Source organism: Pseudophryne corroboree, chromosome 1, assembly GCF_028390025.1.
Source record: "Pseudophryne corroboree isolate aPseCor3 chromosome 1, aPseCor3.hap2, whole genome shotgun sequence".
Classification (NCBI taxonomy): domain Eukaryota; kingdom Metazoa; phylum Chordata; class Amphibia; order Anura; family Myobatrachidae; genus Pseudophryne; species Pseudophryne corroboree.
The window spans coordinates 149,917,709-149,933,594 of NC_086444.1; the positions used below are offsets into that span (position 1 = coordinate 149,917,709).

General features: G+C 45.1%; 2 protein-coding genes across 9 annotated transcripts in view; one reads left to right on the plus strand and one right to left on the minus strand.

The window, feature by feature from the left end:
* ARSB (arylsulfatase B) overlaps positions 1-15,886 on the plus strand; it is a 320,071-nt gene that overhangs the window by 156,326 nt on the left and 147,859 nt on the right. For all 7 annotated transcript variants that reach the window (XM_063963566.1, XM_063963563.1, XM_063963567.1 and 4 more), the window contains one exon: positions 11,396-11,639. In XM_063963566.1, coding sequence (XP_063819636.1) covers positions 11,396-11,639 — 244 coding nt within the window. The remainder of the gene's footprint in view (positions 1-11,395; positions 11,640-15,886) is intronic.
* LOC135057856 (uncharacterized) overlaps positions 1-15,886 on the minus strand; it is a 263,586-nt gene that overhangs the window by 121,289 nt on the left and 126,411 nt on the right. The window lies entirely within an intron of this gene.

Sequence of the window (15,886 nt, forward strand, 5' to 3'; positions counted from 1 at the left end):
TAGTTTAGTCATGCCTGGGTACGGCTCATAGCTCCCCCTAATTGAAAGACAACTATTTTAGAACATTTTCTTTTAGTGTAACAAAGACAACTTAACCTTAAAATACAAATAGAAAAATAAAATAATTGAATCTTGTCACATGCAAGAATAGCAGCAGCCTCTGTACTACTTACACACTGAGACAGGACTCAGGAGGACTCTGTGTGTGACTGTCTGTATCTCTAGACCGAAATGTTTTAGTTGCATAACAGTCTACACAGGACTCAGGCACCCAAGCAGGGAGACGGAGACGCTGGGATCCCTGTTTCACTTACAGCTCTCTCCACCTTTCTATCTCTCCTCTGGTCAGAAAGCTTTGTCGGTAGCTCATGAAACATGATACTCCTGTGTCTCTGCCTGCACTGCATACACTGCTGGCATTCTGGATGCTGGTTCTGCTGCTGCTTAAGAGGGAAAGCTAGTGATGTCAATATGCTCTGACCGTAGGGCCCTTTGACAAAGGGGGCCCGGGGTACAGTATGCCCTGCATCCCCCCCTGAATCTGGCTATGGTTTACACATTGAACATAATCATGATAAGATAGATATGTATTTGTGAATACAATGTTACTATTGAAACAAGTTGATTTGTAGATTTCAAGGACCTTTAGTTGTTTAATTAAAATGCATTTTAAAATCCCATGATGTGGAGGATGGGTGATGCATATAAGGGGCATGCAGGAGGCTCTGGTATATAAGGGAGCATGTGGAGGGGTGTGATGGTATATAAGGTGCATGTAGGGAGGGATGCATCAATTTGCTGACTGTCAGGATCCCGGCAGTCAGGATACCGACAACGGAAGCCGGAATCCCGACGCACAGGGGCTATTCCCACTCGTGGGTGTCCATGACACCCATAGAGTAAGAATAGAACCTGTGGCGAGCGCAACGAGCCCACATCATGGTGAGCGCAGCGAGCCCGCAAGGGGACTCCTAGTTCTTACCCCACTGACGGCATTCTGGCGGGCGGGATGCTGCTGTCGGGATCTTGACAGCTGTCATCCCACCCGCCGGTAAATAGTATGTATTCCTGTAGGGACACTGATTGCATATAAAGGGGCATGTGGGGGCCTGAAATCTGAGAAGCAAAATAGTTTTGTCCATGTACTTTGTCCAGGGAATCTGAAAATAAAATGGTGGTGACCCTAAATCCATAGGGTAAGAGGAGTTTAGTAAATAAGAAAAAATTTAATGTATTGCATATTGATCCAACAAAAGTTACACAGCAATTTTGGCCTAGGGTCACAGGGTTACATAGAAACATAGAATTTTGATGGCAGATGAGAACCACTTGGCCCATCTAGTCCACCCATGTACACTCACACACTAGGATGCAAATTAACTTTAAACTAGTATATTTTTGGTTTGTTGGAGGAAACCCACGCAAGCACGGGGAGAATATACAAACTCCACACAGTTAATACCATGGTGGGAAACAAACCAATGACATCAGTGCTGTGAGGCTGTAATGCTAACCATTACGCCATCCGTACTGCATTTGTTTGACACAGAGTAAAGCTGCTTAGGATAAAAAGTGCACGTACATTTTTTAATTACATCGGGACATAGATTTGGCAATAAATTGTGGGCTGTCTAATAATCATGGTATTATTTATCTCTGGATAATACTAAACACATTCTAAGCCATCTGGAAAGTGAATTGTTGTTTCATTGTATCTCGTTTAGGTGATTTTTGCTTATGCAAGTTGGAAGAATTTGCCAGGCCACATCAAAGAGCTAATGATGGTATTTGTGGAATGAGCATAGAGAAAAGTAACCACCCATCCTCGGTCCTTTAGGGAAGTAAATACTATAATTATCCTCAATAAGAATGGAGAATGCCACTGATCCACTTCTGCAGACAGTATTGTATGTTCACGGCTCATTAAATGCCATTGTTCCTTTCAGTTGGAACGATCTGTTTGTTGTTCATATTACCTTCTATGGTTAGTATACTTTGGCCTCAGAGTCTTGGATTCGGCTCTATATTTCTCTAAGACCAGCAACATATGGACTCCATGTTACACTATTTATTCCATTATTACAGCATGTTCTACTCATAGGCTTGTCTTTTCTACTCACAAAAGAAAATCTGGTGCATAAAATGGCAAAAATGTGGCCAGATTTTATGTTCATATGGTTGTTTGGTTTGGACTACTGTGTTGTAACTAGCTGTGTATATAGACCAATCCTATCTTCAATTTTATTTTAATGTCTGGTCCTGTAAGAAACTTGTCCATACATACATAGACAGACAAGCAGCCCAATGCATAGTGCTTTTGGTCACTCAACGCCTCTTTCCTAAGCCAGTGACTTCACACGCCTATTAGCAGAAAGTGCATCCAATGTGAAGCTACTTCTACTGCAATTACGACAGTGTTACCTGGCTTCTAGGAGCTGAAGCCAAAGCAGTGCCTAGATGCTAGGTTTTGCGCATGTGGGGTTTTCTTTTCCGCCTAGATTTTCTGCACATATGCAGTGGACACTTATGGGGTCCAGATCAGCACCGAACTGAGCTGCAGCATTTGGTCGGCTGGTTTGCACGATGACTGTGCAGTGTATGGACAGCTTAATTGGGACACCTTGGTGGTATTCCATTTGTATATGCAATGTCATATACTTTATCTTTGGCCAAGGCCAGTTGGGATATGGTCATTAGGTCGACCAATATTGGTCGACATGGTCATTAGGTTGACATGTACTAGGTCGACATGGGAAAAGGTCAACATGAGTTTTTAACTTTTTTTTTTTCTTTTTCATTTTGGACTATGATTGGGAATAGTAACCTGTGCCGAGCGCAGCGAGCCATGCGAGGGGACACGGTGCACTAAATGGGGTTCTCCGTCACTTTACGATGAAAACGACACCCAAAAAAAGTAAAAAAACTCATGTCGACCTTTTTTTCATGTCGACTTAGCGACCATGTTGACCAAATGCATGTCGACCAATAGTGGTCGACCTAATGACTGTCGACCTAAGTGTGGTCGTCCGAATGACCCATACCCGGCCAGCAGGGCCGGTTCTAGACCTTGTGGCGCCCAGGGCGAACGTTTCCTGTGCCCCCTCCCCCCCCCCCCCTCTTCCAGGTAAAATACAGTTGGTGCACGCCGAGGGCGCAAGCTCCAAAACGGGCGTGGCTTCTTCATAGGGAAGGGGCGTGCCCACAGTTGTCCCCCTGTACATGTGCCCCCAGCAGCTTTACCCCCAGTAGCTGTTCCCCCTGTAGCTGTGACCCCAGTTGATTTGCCCCCAGTAGCTGTTCCCCCTGTAGCAGTGCCCCCAGTTGCTGTCCCCCACTGTAGATCTGCCCCCAGTTGCTGTGCCCCCTGTAGCAGTGCCCCCAGTATGTGCCCCCTGTAGTAGCGCCGCTTTGAAACCCAAATCAAAAAAACCACAATACTTACCAGCCTCGCTCATGCTTCCGGACCGCTGCTGCTGCTGCTGTCTCCGGGCGCCGGCTCCTCTCTATGGGAGAGACGTCATGACGTCTCTCCCATAGCAGCGCCGCACTGACACTAGGGGTCAATTTTGACCTGTAGCGTCAGTCAGCGACGCCGGCTGCAGCGGGTGCACATGGCGCTCGCTGCATCCGGGGAGCGGGTAGGGAAGGAGGATTAGTAGCGGCTCTTGCCATGGCGGCGGCGGCACCTTCAGTGTAGTGGCACCCCGGGCAAAAAGCCTGCTTACCCGTGGCAAGAGCCAGCTATATATCCAGTCCTAGTCTAGAATTGTAAGTAAGCCCTGTGTAACTGCTTTGACATTATTCTGTGTTTATGTAAATATTCAGAATCTACATTACAGCAATGGGGATATATAAACAGCAAGCGGTCCCAGCCTTACTCCTCTTTCACACAGGAAATAAAGTCACTGGGTGAAACAGTTCTACCAGGTAATTTGCTGGATATTGCTCCTGTTTGAAAGGCTCCCCCCGGGTCGAATTTGCCAGGTCATCACCCTGGTAAAAAAAAAAAAAAAAAACAGGATCAAATTCCCGGCATTTTGATCCAGGTTGACCCTTTCACACAGAAAAAGGACCCGAGTTGATCCTCAAATTATCGGGTGAAAGTACTTTACCCGGTAATTTGGCTTTCTGTGTCAAAGGGGTATAAATGTTAAATTAAACAATGTTACACAAGCCATCAAACTAAAAACAAGTAACACTTTGTATCTGCACAAATTGGTACAGTACAATGAATGTAAATGATGTCATTAGTGGGGGATGTACCAAACCTTTGAGAGAGATAAAGTGGAAAAGTTGCTTAAAGCAATAAATGCTGCCTTAAAGCTGGTTGGAAAAAATAGGGGCGTGGCTTAATACAGGGGCATGGTCAGTTACGCCCCCTGTAGAGTTGTGCCCCCAGTAGAGTAGCGCCGCTTTAAAAAAAAAATAAAAAAATAAAAATGAATACTTACTATCCCCGCTCCTGATTCCCGACCGCTGCTGACCTCCGCCGCGCCGCTCCTCGGATCTATGGGAGAGACGTCATGACGTCTCTCCCATAGCACAGTATAGACACTAGAGGTCAATTTTGACCCCTAGTGTCTATGTGCCAGTCCCACAATGCTGTGCGGTGCGTGATGTCATCGCGCACAGCAAAGGTCCTCTACACGAAGGGAAACTAGACGGGTAGCGTCTACCTGTCTAGTTTCCTTCACAGCACCGGGAGGCACTGACAAACAGTAGCGGATCTTGCCATGCCGCGGCGCCCTCCGGAAGGCGAAGCCCCGGGCAAAAATCCTGTGTGCCCGTACCAAGATCCGCTACTGTGGGCAACTACTCCACTTTTTTCACTGCTTGATAGATCTCCCCCTTTTTCTCGAAGGTTTGATTAATCTCCACTTTACTTTGGATTTCTTTGATAGAGAAGTACAGTCTTTTTGGGCTAACAGCTGTAACATTATTCTCTGGCTGCCAGAAATGTCAGCTGGGCATGGGGGTGAGCGGATCAGTAGCGTGTGAATACCAATTATGTTATGCCACATACTAGTGCCCCCATAAGATCACACACCCACCTACAACATTGCTTCTGAAATCATCATATTACTGCAGCTGGTAAACCTTACTGACAGGCGTTTTCTTAATATGCAACACAAAACAGGGCCCTGTTCATTCTGGGTATAGTTCCAAGTTACAGATGGATATCTGTAGTTCCTGTGAAAAATAAAATGTGTTAGATGTAATATTTTTTATTTAGAAATTGCCACATCAGCAGTGCTGCTCAGATTACGTTGTGCATTACATTCATTAAGTTACATGAGTAATATCAGGAATGAGAATCCCTTCTCAAAAACCCTGCAGTCTAAAGAAAAGACCGTTCCGGGTGTGGTATAGAAGGTCTACAGTGTCTAGGTAGACCGTCACTAGGCTGACCCCATATGGTGGATATGCATTAGGTCATAAACAAAGAAAGAAAAAAGAGACTCTGATAGTAACCACTCTATTCAGCAAAGATATGGGCTAGAATGAAATAGCTATTAAACAACATTTTATTTGTTACTGGTTAAAAGCCCGTCAAACTCCCTTTCCCGGTTTATCTTTGTGCTCTGTATGGAGGAACAATTAGCCAGAGCGTTTAGAGCCAACCAGAACATCCATGGTATATGGGTAGGTGACGACGAATATAAACTAGCATTATATGTTGATGATCTTCTAGCTACGACCTCTAACCCTAATATCTCCCTCCCAGCCATAATGGCTGAATTTACTAGATTTAACATTCTATCTAATTTTAAGATAAATTACACCAAATCGATCGCTCTGAACATAACTACTCTGCAGGGAATGATTGAGGATCTCTGTGACTCATTCCTATATCTATGGCCCCCTTTACATTTTAAATATTTAGGGATTATCCTCTCCGGCAAGAATTCGGATTTATATAGACTTAAACTTAAAATAGACTTTAATAAATGGTCGTCTCTGGCGGGGTAGGATCAATACGATAAAAATGAACGTCTTACTGAAAATTCTCTACCTCTTGCAGACGCTGCCCATCACAATACCCAACTATCACAATACCCAACTCCTTTTTTTAAGGATCTTTAAGCCACTGTGGGTCATTTCATTTGGCGCAAGACTGGTCGTAGGTTGGTCAGTCGGTTTTGTTTCGAGGCCACACAAACAGAGGTTTACAGCTCCCCACTTTAGTTACTACCATGCAGTTCATCTAGATAGGATTATTGAGATGTACCAATATCCCACCATTAAACAATGGCCACTGATTACGTGATCCACCACTAGTACCCTTGCTCACGTTCTTCTGTGGCAATGTAAAATCCCACAATTTAGACGCCGGACATTGGACCCAACATTACGTTGTTGGAAAAAAAATGTCAACACTTACCGACATATAGTCCGGGACCCTCTTTGCCCATGCATTTACTATACCACCCAGACCTGCCCCCAAACACTGTTTTCCAGTCCTCTCTATCTAAATGGGCAGTACAGATGGTGTAATGGTTAGCATTACTGCCTCACAGCACTGAGGTCATAGGTTCGATTCCCACCATGGCTCTACCTGTATGGTGTTTGTATATTCTCCCCGTACTTGCGTGGGTTTCCTCCGGGTACTCCGGTTTCCTCCCACAATCCAAAAATATATTAGTAGGTCAATTGGATCCCAACAAAAATTAACCCTAGTATGAGTATGTGCGCGTGTACAGGTGGTAGGGAATATAGATTGTAAGCTCCATTGGGGCAGGGACGTGTGAATGGCTAAATATTCTCTGTAGAGCGCTGCAGAATATGTGTGCGCTATATAAATAACTGGTAATAAATAATAAATAATAATAATAAATATAGTCCGGGACTCTCTTTGCCCATGCCTTTACTATACCATCCAGACCTTCCGCCAAACACTGTTTTCCAGTCCCCTCTATCTACATGGGACATGGCGAGTATTTCTAGATTGTCCCACTTGGTTAGCCCTAATGGTTTTCGTCCTTTCACGGTACTGACACAGGTTTGCCACCTAGCATCTTTTGGGCATACTTGCAACTTCGGCATTATGTTGCTTCTTTACCTGCTCATACTGGGGGTTGGCACCCAACCTCATTCGAGACCCTATGTCTAACTGAATCCACACGTAGACACCTGATATCCCAATTTTATAGAAAAAAGCTTAATCGGTCTCTCACTTCCAACTCCCTCCTCTTGTGATCTGCTGGCATAGAGATCTCCCAAAAAAAACTCTGATGACCAGTGGTCTTGCTTATATTGCTACATGTTTGCCAGCTCAACTTCCTTTCAGTTCTTGTAAACCCAATACAAAATTATGTCTAGATGGTAACGCTGTCCTGAGCGAATTAACCAGATGTTCCGACTGTGTCCGCCCTATGTTGGCGGTGTGGACAGACGCTTGGTACTTCCCTTCACATACTGTGGCAATGCCATGTATTGACTGGCTTCTGGCACCATGTCCAGAAGATCACTCGCAAAATAACTGAGAAACCAGTCCCTGAGACTCCAGAATTTTGGCTTTTCAGCCTGATGGAAATTTCCCTCTCCAAATGTAAACGATCTCTGTTACAACATCTGATGAATGCAGCTAGGGTTATTGTGCCTTGCTTTTGCAGATCAACTCTGCAACCCCTTATATCCTGTTGGTTTCACAGGGTTGATTTTTACATGGCTATGGATGAACTTACCATAACTCCACAAATGTCTACCTCTCGATTCTCTATCACCTGGTCGGAATGGCACATCTTTTTTTAAATAGAGTAATTTTATTCAAAATAAGTTGTCATATACAGATATCGCATGAATCACAGGACATCAAATACAGCACAGAATTATACTACAGCAGTATGGAACAGATACGAAACCTAATAGTCAGCTGTATATAGAAAACACTATAAAACAACACATACAATATATAGAAGTAGCGAAATCTGTAAGCATGTTATGAGACATGAACATTTTTTAGATTTTCCCCCATTTACCTTGCATTTGCAAGTAACTAACAACGCTAAATAAAATCCTCAAAAAAAAAAAAGCAAACGAAAGAAAAAGGAGGGAAAGGAAAATAAAACCATCAACAAGTGAAGGAGAAGAAGAAAAAGTGAACGTGAAGTAGCATAACATGCATAAAGCACATCAGGCTCGACACAAACCCAGGGCACAGGTTATGAGAAAATCACAATGCCTACTGTAGTGCAAGGTCAGGGAGGCGTACGGGGACTCAAGCCAAGGGGACCAAATTTCTTGAATTTAGAAATAGCATTGTTTTTTATATATCTGTATCGGTCCTTGAGAATAGTATCATTCACCAGGGTCTTATAAGCAGATATTGAAGGACAGGTGGGGGCCAGCCATAGTCTCGCAATACACACCTTAGCCAAGGCACATAAACTGTGAGCATATAGACCCTCCCACTTGGACATTGAGTCAAGGCCTCCCATTCCCAAAAGACAAAACCTCGGGGTAAGCACTTCCTCCAGAACCGACCTGATCCCAGACCAAAATACCCGCAGCAATGGACTATCCCACACGTGGTGCCAAAAAGAACCCCCAGTAATCCCACATTTAGGGCAAACATCCAAGTGACCAGCCCCAAACCTAGTCAGTCTTACTGGTGTCATGTAAGTTCTAAGGGCTCACCTTTAAAGTATCTTTTTCTTACAAAACCTATATGACACCAGCTCTTGCTCCAGAGTCCTAAAACCACAATGACAGCTCCTTCTTATCTTCCTTCCTCATCTCTGTATTTTTGCTTCTTTCTTATTGTTGACTATTCTTTTTGCCTCTCTATCTCTTCTACTACATATCCAAGTGCTTAGTGATATGATGTTTTACAATGACAATTGTTGATATGTGACACATTTTGTATGGCTTTATTGTTGATTTTGTGTCCTCTCAGTGTATGCTGATTTGCATGCATTCAAATGATCATTACCTTGTATTTTCATGTTTGTTTTTCTTCTATAATTAATAAAATGAGATTGCAGAAAAATATGCCTGTTAAAATGACGGACACCAGGGCCGGATTATAGGTGGGGTGGTCGCTACTCACACAGGAGCTGCCAGGTTTCTGAAAGTCCTGCTGCACCAACCCCTCCTTCTCCTGGTCACTGCACTGCTCACCCCTCACAGGGTCTCACCCCTTCCTGCCGGACTGATTCACCTCCTCGCCCTGCCGGTAAGTAGCCACTTGTGTCCCCGGTGCCTCCGCTGTAGGCGCTGCAGAACCATCTGCTGGTTACTGCTGCTACAAAGTGTCGACACGGTCAAAAAGTTTGACATGACAATGGTCGACAAATTTTTAAAGGTTTTTTTGGGGCTATCAATTTGTATGTTTCATCATATGTGACCACAGTGGAAACATGTACCCTCACAGACTCGCTTTGCTCGCCACGCTTCAAACAAGGTGGCTTGCTGCACTCACCACAGGTTACTATTTTCACTTGTAGTCCACGTGGATAGTAAATCAAGGAAAAGTGGGGAAGACAAGTAAAAATGCCCCAAAAACTAGTGTTGACCATTGTCGTGTCAACCTTTTGAACCTGTCGACCTTAATGCATGTCAACCCTTGATCTGCCGACATTTTGTACCTGTCAACCTAATGTATGTCGACCATATGGTGTCAACCTATTGACTGTCTACCTAGACATTGTCAGCCTAGTATCCGGATACGAGGAATTACTCGTGCAATCACTTTGCAGTGTATCATTTCTGGTCATCTCAGTGGAATGAGTTTGATACAAAGGTGCCCATAGTAACCAATCAGCATTGAGGAAGCATTTATTGTATGGGCAACTTCTCCACTTTATCTCTAGGAAAGGTTTAGGTTATATACATGTCTGAATTAAGGGGGCCAATTCCAGGATCGGGATCCCGGGATTTAGGCCAAAAATCGTCCAGGATTCAATCCCGGGATTGGAAGCTCCAATTCCGGGGATTGAGGGATCATGTGGCCCTTTGTTTTTTTAAAGTCGGGCAGCGTTGAGCGTCCCCAGGACGCCCAGACGCTGGCCGGCTCCCTCTGCGCAGCGAGACGTGCAGTCACAGGTCACGCTGTGCAGTCAGCCGTCCGCTGCCACCCGACCGCCGGCAAGTCCGATGGATGTCTCGTCTCCCCCCCCCCCCCCCCCGTCCCCATCGTATGGTGAATTATGTGGGCGGGGCTAGAGGGGCGGACTCATATGGTAAAGCCAATCCCAGGTATCGAGTCTGGATAGATGAGTTTTGAAGGATTGTTTAAAATCGAGTCTGTTACTTTCATTCTGGAGTGCCTGAGGCATGAAAAAGAGACATTGGGCCTGATTCAGAGGGGCACTCAGTTCTTGTCACAGCCAAGTCTTTTTTACGGTGGCCGTGAAAAAATATGCAAAAGTTGCAGGCAGTGGGTTGTGTACTGAGACGCGCACAAATGGTGTCTCAGCCACTGCCCCTACAGTGGTTGTGAAACGCATGTGTTTTTGTTGCCACTATGTTACTTCCCCTAAGCGCCCGCTGCATATACTACCTTTTACAAATGTATATATTTTTTGTATTAAGTCACTTGGTTGCCTACACATAACAACAAGACTTCTGGTCAACTCAAACTGTAAATGTACAGTATATCTTATTACATGTTCCCACTTATATACTCACTTTCCGTACAGTTAGCCTGCTCTGTATGTCTGTTACTCCCACGTAAGATGCCCACCTAAAGAGCTATGTGGCTGTCTGAATCAGCCTAATATTATTCTGTCCCTAAATTATATTTTTGCTATCAAAATCATTATATATCTGTTTTTGATTGAGCAGCACTTACAATATGATCAGCCAATCTCCGCACTGCATGAGATGCCTTGGATTCAGCTGTTCAGCATCACTGGTAAAGGACCCGCTCTTATGTGATCAAAATGGTCATACATCAGTAATTATGTTGCACAACCAGACTTGCTTGTGTTCAAGGAGCATTAGTCTTCTGTGCCTTAAGTTTTTTTCTTATTTTCTTTTCTGTACAGGGAAAACACCCTTATAAGAAGGAAATGAGTAAGGAAATATTAATCCAGTGTCTACACACATGATATGGGGGTGTGTGAAAACTTTTTAGGGTATGTCACCAGTATAAGGGCCATCTTGAAGTCGGCCATCTTGTATGCAACTCTAATATTTTAATTGGGAAGGTAGTCATGTGACCTATCAAACCGATGCAGAATTTCATAAGAAAAACAATGGAAATAAATAAAATTTCCTTCTCATAAGGGTGTGTGTTTCCAGTTATGGACCACCCTATATGTTGAAAAGAAGCAATGGAGGTTAAAAATCTTATTTTTCTTAGACTTGAGAGACAGTTATACCTGATAAAGAAGTGGAATCTTTAAGTGTGTGTGTCCAGCAGCCTGACCGTTTCTTCAACTTTGTGTTACAGATAATGGTGGGCAAACTTTGTCTGGCGGAAACAACTGGCCTTTGCGTGGCCGAAAATGGACCCTGTGGGAAGGAGGAGTGCGAGGAGTAAGCTTTGTTACGAGCCCATTAATAAAACAAACCGGAATCACTAATAATGAACTGATCCATATATCCGACTGGCTGCCCACTTTAGTACATCTGGCCGGAGGTTCTGTCAATGGCACCAAACCCCTGGATGGGTTTGATGTGTGGAAAACAATAAGGTACTAATTTTATATATACAGCTTACATTCTAGGGGATAGGTAGACACTGTAGAAGGAGGGTGGAAAAGAGGGGTTTGGAAGGTAAGGAGTGGTGGTAAGCTAGTGTGAAAAGATGAAGGCTGAGACGTTTGAGGCAAGTATGAGTAGGTGTTGGCAAGGCATTCCAGAGAATGAGGGCTGCATGGAGAATTCCTGAAGTTGAAAAATTATGAGAGGGGGTAATCAGGGAGGAGATACCCATTGGCATAGTGAAGTGGGCGATAGACAGTGTGAGCAGAAATAATGGGGAAATGTAGGGAGGAGAAGAGTGGTTGATGGCCTTGTAGGCGAGTAAGAGAACTTTCTCTAGGGGACAGTGAGCCAGAGGAGTGACTGTCAGTAGATGTACAGTAATGACAGGAAATTGAGTGAGCAGTGGTAAGAATAGGCTGGAGAGGGGCAAGGCCATACTTCAGGAGTTCAGAGTGGAATAATCAAGATATGATGAGGACATGAATGAGAGCTTTAGCACCTTCCAGGCTGAGAAAGGGCCTGATCCTGTAGGTTAGGCCTGATCAACCCGTGGCTTTCAATCTGTTGTGAAACTACAAGTCCCAGCATACCCTGCCACCATTTTGCTATTAGGGAATGCTAAAACTGTTGCAGAGCATGCTGGGTTGTGTAGAGCTGTAGACCACATGTTGGCCAGGCCTGCTGTAGATGTTGGTAGAAATATTGAATGTGAGAAAGTGGGCAGGCATAAAATGATGCAAAAATAAAATAAATAAGAATTTAAATGAATTTGTGGGGTACCCCTATCATAATGTCATCCAAAACTAGTTTGTACCTCATGTCCTCCCATTTTCTTATTATTGCTATCCTTTATTTATTTATTTTATTTATTTGGTGCCACAAGGGTTCTGCGTACATAAACAAATGAGTAAAACCAGAATACATAACTTACAGTATAAGAAAGGCAATATGAGTAGTACTGTACACGGTTTATGAACATTGCCGCATCAGTGGTCATGACACTGAAATAAGCAGCAGGATCCCAGGGTTAGGTGTCGTTGTAGAGAGTATGGAATAGATAAGATTTTAAACCTACCGGTAAATCTTTTTCTCCTAGTCCGTAGAGGATGCTGGGGACTCTGTAAGGACCATGGGGTATAGACGGGCTCCGCAGGAGACATGGGCACTCTAAAGACTTTAGAATCGGTGTGCACTGGCTCCTCCCTCTATGCCCCTCCTCCAGACCTCAGTTAGAGAAACTGTGCCCAGAGGAGACGGACAGTACGAGGAAAGGATTTTTGTTAATCTAAGGGCAAGATTCATACCAGCCCACACCATCCACACCGTATAACCTGGAATATACGCAACCAGTTAACAGCATGAACAAAACAGCATCAGCCAAAGACTGATCTTAACTGTAACATAACCCTTATGTAAGCAACAACTATATACAAGTCTTGCAGAAATATGTCCGCACTGGGATGGGCGCCCAGCATCCTCTACGGACTAGGAGAAAAAGATTTACCGGTAGGTTTAAAATCTTATTTTCTCTTACGTCCTAGAGGATGCTGGGGACTCCGTAAGGACCATGGGGATTATACCAAAGCTCCAAACCGGGCGGGAGAGTGTGGATGACTCTGCAGCACCGATTGAGCAAACAGGAGGTCCTCATCAGCCAGGGTATCAAACGTGTAGAATTTTGCAAACGTGTTTGAACCCGACCAAGTAGCTGCTCGGCAAAGCTGTACAGCTGAGACGCCTCGGGCAGCCGCCCAAGAAGAGCCCACCTTCCTAGTGGAATGGGCCTTTACCGAATTTGGTAACGGCAATCCAGCCGTAAAATGAGCCTGCTGAATCGTGTTACAGATCCAGCGAGCAATAGTCTGCTTTGAAGCAGGAGCGTCAACCTTGTTGGCTGCATACAGGACAAACCGTGCCTCTGTTTTCCTAACCCGAGCTGTCCTGGCTACGTAAATTTTTAAGGCCCTGACTACATCAAGGGACTTGGAACCCTCCAAGTCTCCCGTAGCCACCGGCACCACCATAGGTTGGTTCATATGAAACGATGAAACCACCTTAGGCAAAAATTGAGGACGAGTCCTTAATTCTGCTCTAGCCACATGGAAAATCAGATATGGGCTTTTGTGAGACAAAACCGCCAATTCGGACACCCGCCTTGCAGATGCCAAGGCCAACAACATGACCACCTTCCAAGTGAGAAATTTTAATTCAACTGTTTGAAGAGGCTCAAACCAGTGAGATTTTAGGAACTGTAACACCACGTTAAGGTCCCATCGTGCCACTGGGGGCACAAAAGGAGGCTGGATGTGCAGCACTCCCTTTCCAAAAGTCTGGACTTCTGGGAGAGAAGCCAATTCCTTCTGAAAGAATATAGATAGGCTCCATTAAGGTACAGATTTCGGCCCTAACTTCAGGCCCATATCCACTCCCGTCTGCAGAAAGTGGAGAAAACGGCCCAAGTGGAAATCTTCTGTAGGAGCATTCTTGGCTTCACACCAAGATACATACTTCCTCCAGATATGGTGATAATGTTTCGCCATCACCTCCTTCCTAGCCTTTATCAGAGTAGGGATGACTTCCTCCGGAATACCTTTCCCAGCTAGGATTCGGTGTTCAACCGCCATGCCGTCAAACGTAACCGCGGTAAGTCTTGGAACACGCAGGGCCCCTGCTGCAACAGGCCCTCCCTGAGAGGAAGAGGCCATGGATCTTCTGTGAGCAACTCCTGAAGATCTGAATACCAGGCCCTTCGAGGCCAATCTGGAACAATGAGTATTGTCTGCACTCTTTTTCGTCTTATGATTCTCAATATTTTTGAGATGAGAGGAAGAGGAGGGAACACATAGACCGACTGAAGACACCCATGGTGTCACCAGGGCATCTACCGCTACTGCCTGAGGGTCCCTTGACCTGGCACAATACCTCCAAAGGTTCTTGTTGAGGCGTGACGCCATCATGTCTATTTGAGGAAGTCCCCAAAGACTTGTTATCTCTGCAAAAACTTCTTGATGAAGTCCCCACTCTCCTTGATGGAGATCGTGTCTGCTGAGGAAGTCTGCTTCCCAGTTGTCCACTCCCGGAATGAAGACTGCTGACACAGCGCTTACATGATTTTCCGCCCAGCGAAGAATCCTGGTGGCTTCCGCCATTGCCACTCTGCTCCTTGACCCGCCTTGGCGGTTTACATGAGCCACGGCTGTGACGTTGTGTGATTGAATCAGAACCGGTAGGTCGCGAAGAAGATTCCCCCGCTTGTCGTAGGCCGTTGTATATGGCCCTTAATTCTGGAATGTTGATGTGTAGACAAGCCTCCTGGTTTGACCATAGTCCCTGAAAATTTCTTCCTTGTGTGACTACTTCCCATCCTCGGAGGCTCGCGTCCGTGGTCACCAGAACCCAGTCTTGAATGCCGAACCCTCTAGAAGGTGAGCACTCTGCAGCCACCACAGGAGAGACACCCTGGCCCTGGGGGACAGGCTTATTTCCTGATGAATTTGAAGATAGGACCCAGACCACCTGTCCAGAAGGTCCCACTGAAATGTCCTCGCATGAAACCTGCCGAAGGTGATGGCCTCGTAGGCAGCCACCATTTTTCCTAGTACTCGAGTGCATTGATGGACTGACACTCTTTTAGGCTTTAACAGGTCTTTGATCATGTTCTGGAGTTCCTGGGCTCTTTGCTACCGGGAGAAAAACCCCTCTGTTTTTCCGTATACCGGAATCATGCCCAAAAAAATACAACCGAGTTGTCGGAACCCACTGCGACTTTGGCAGATTTAGAATCCAGCTGTGCTGTTGTAGCACTCTCAGGGAGAGAGAGACACTGTTTTTATTAACTGCTCCCCTGAACTCGCTTTTATCAGGAGATCGTCCAAGTATGCGATACTTGTAACCCCTTGTTTGCGCAGGAGAACCATTATTTCCGCCATTACCTTGGTGAAATTCTCGGGCCCGTAGAAAGCCCAAACGGCAACGTCTGAAACTGGTAATGACAATCCTGTACAGCGAACCTTAGGTACGCCCGATGAGGAGGATATATGGGGACATGAAGGTATGCATCCTTTATGTCTAGTGACACCCTAAATTCCCCCCCTTTCCAGGCTGGTTATCGTTGCCTTGAGAGATTCCATCTTGAATCTGAACCTCTTTAAATGTAGGTTTAGGAATTTTAGATTCAGAATCGGTCTGACCGAGCCATCCGGCTCTGGGACCACAAATAGGGCTGAATAAAACC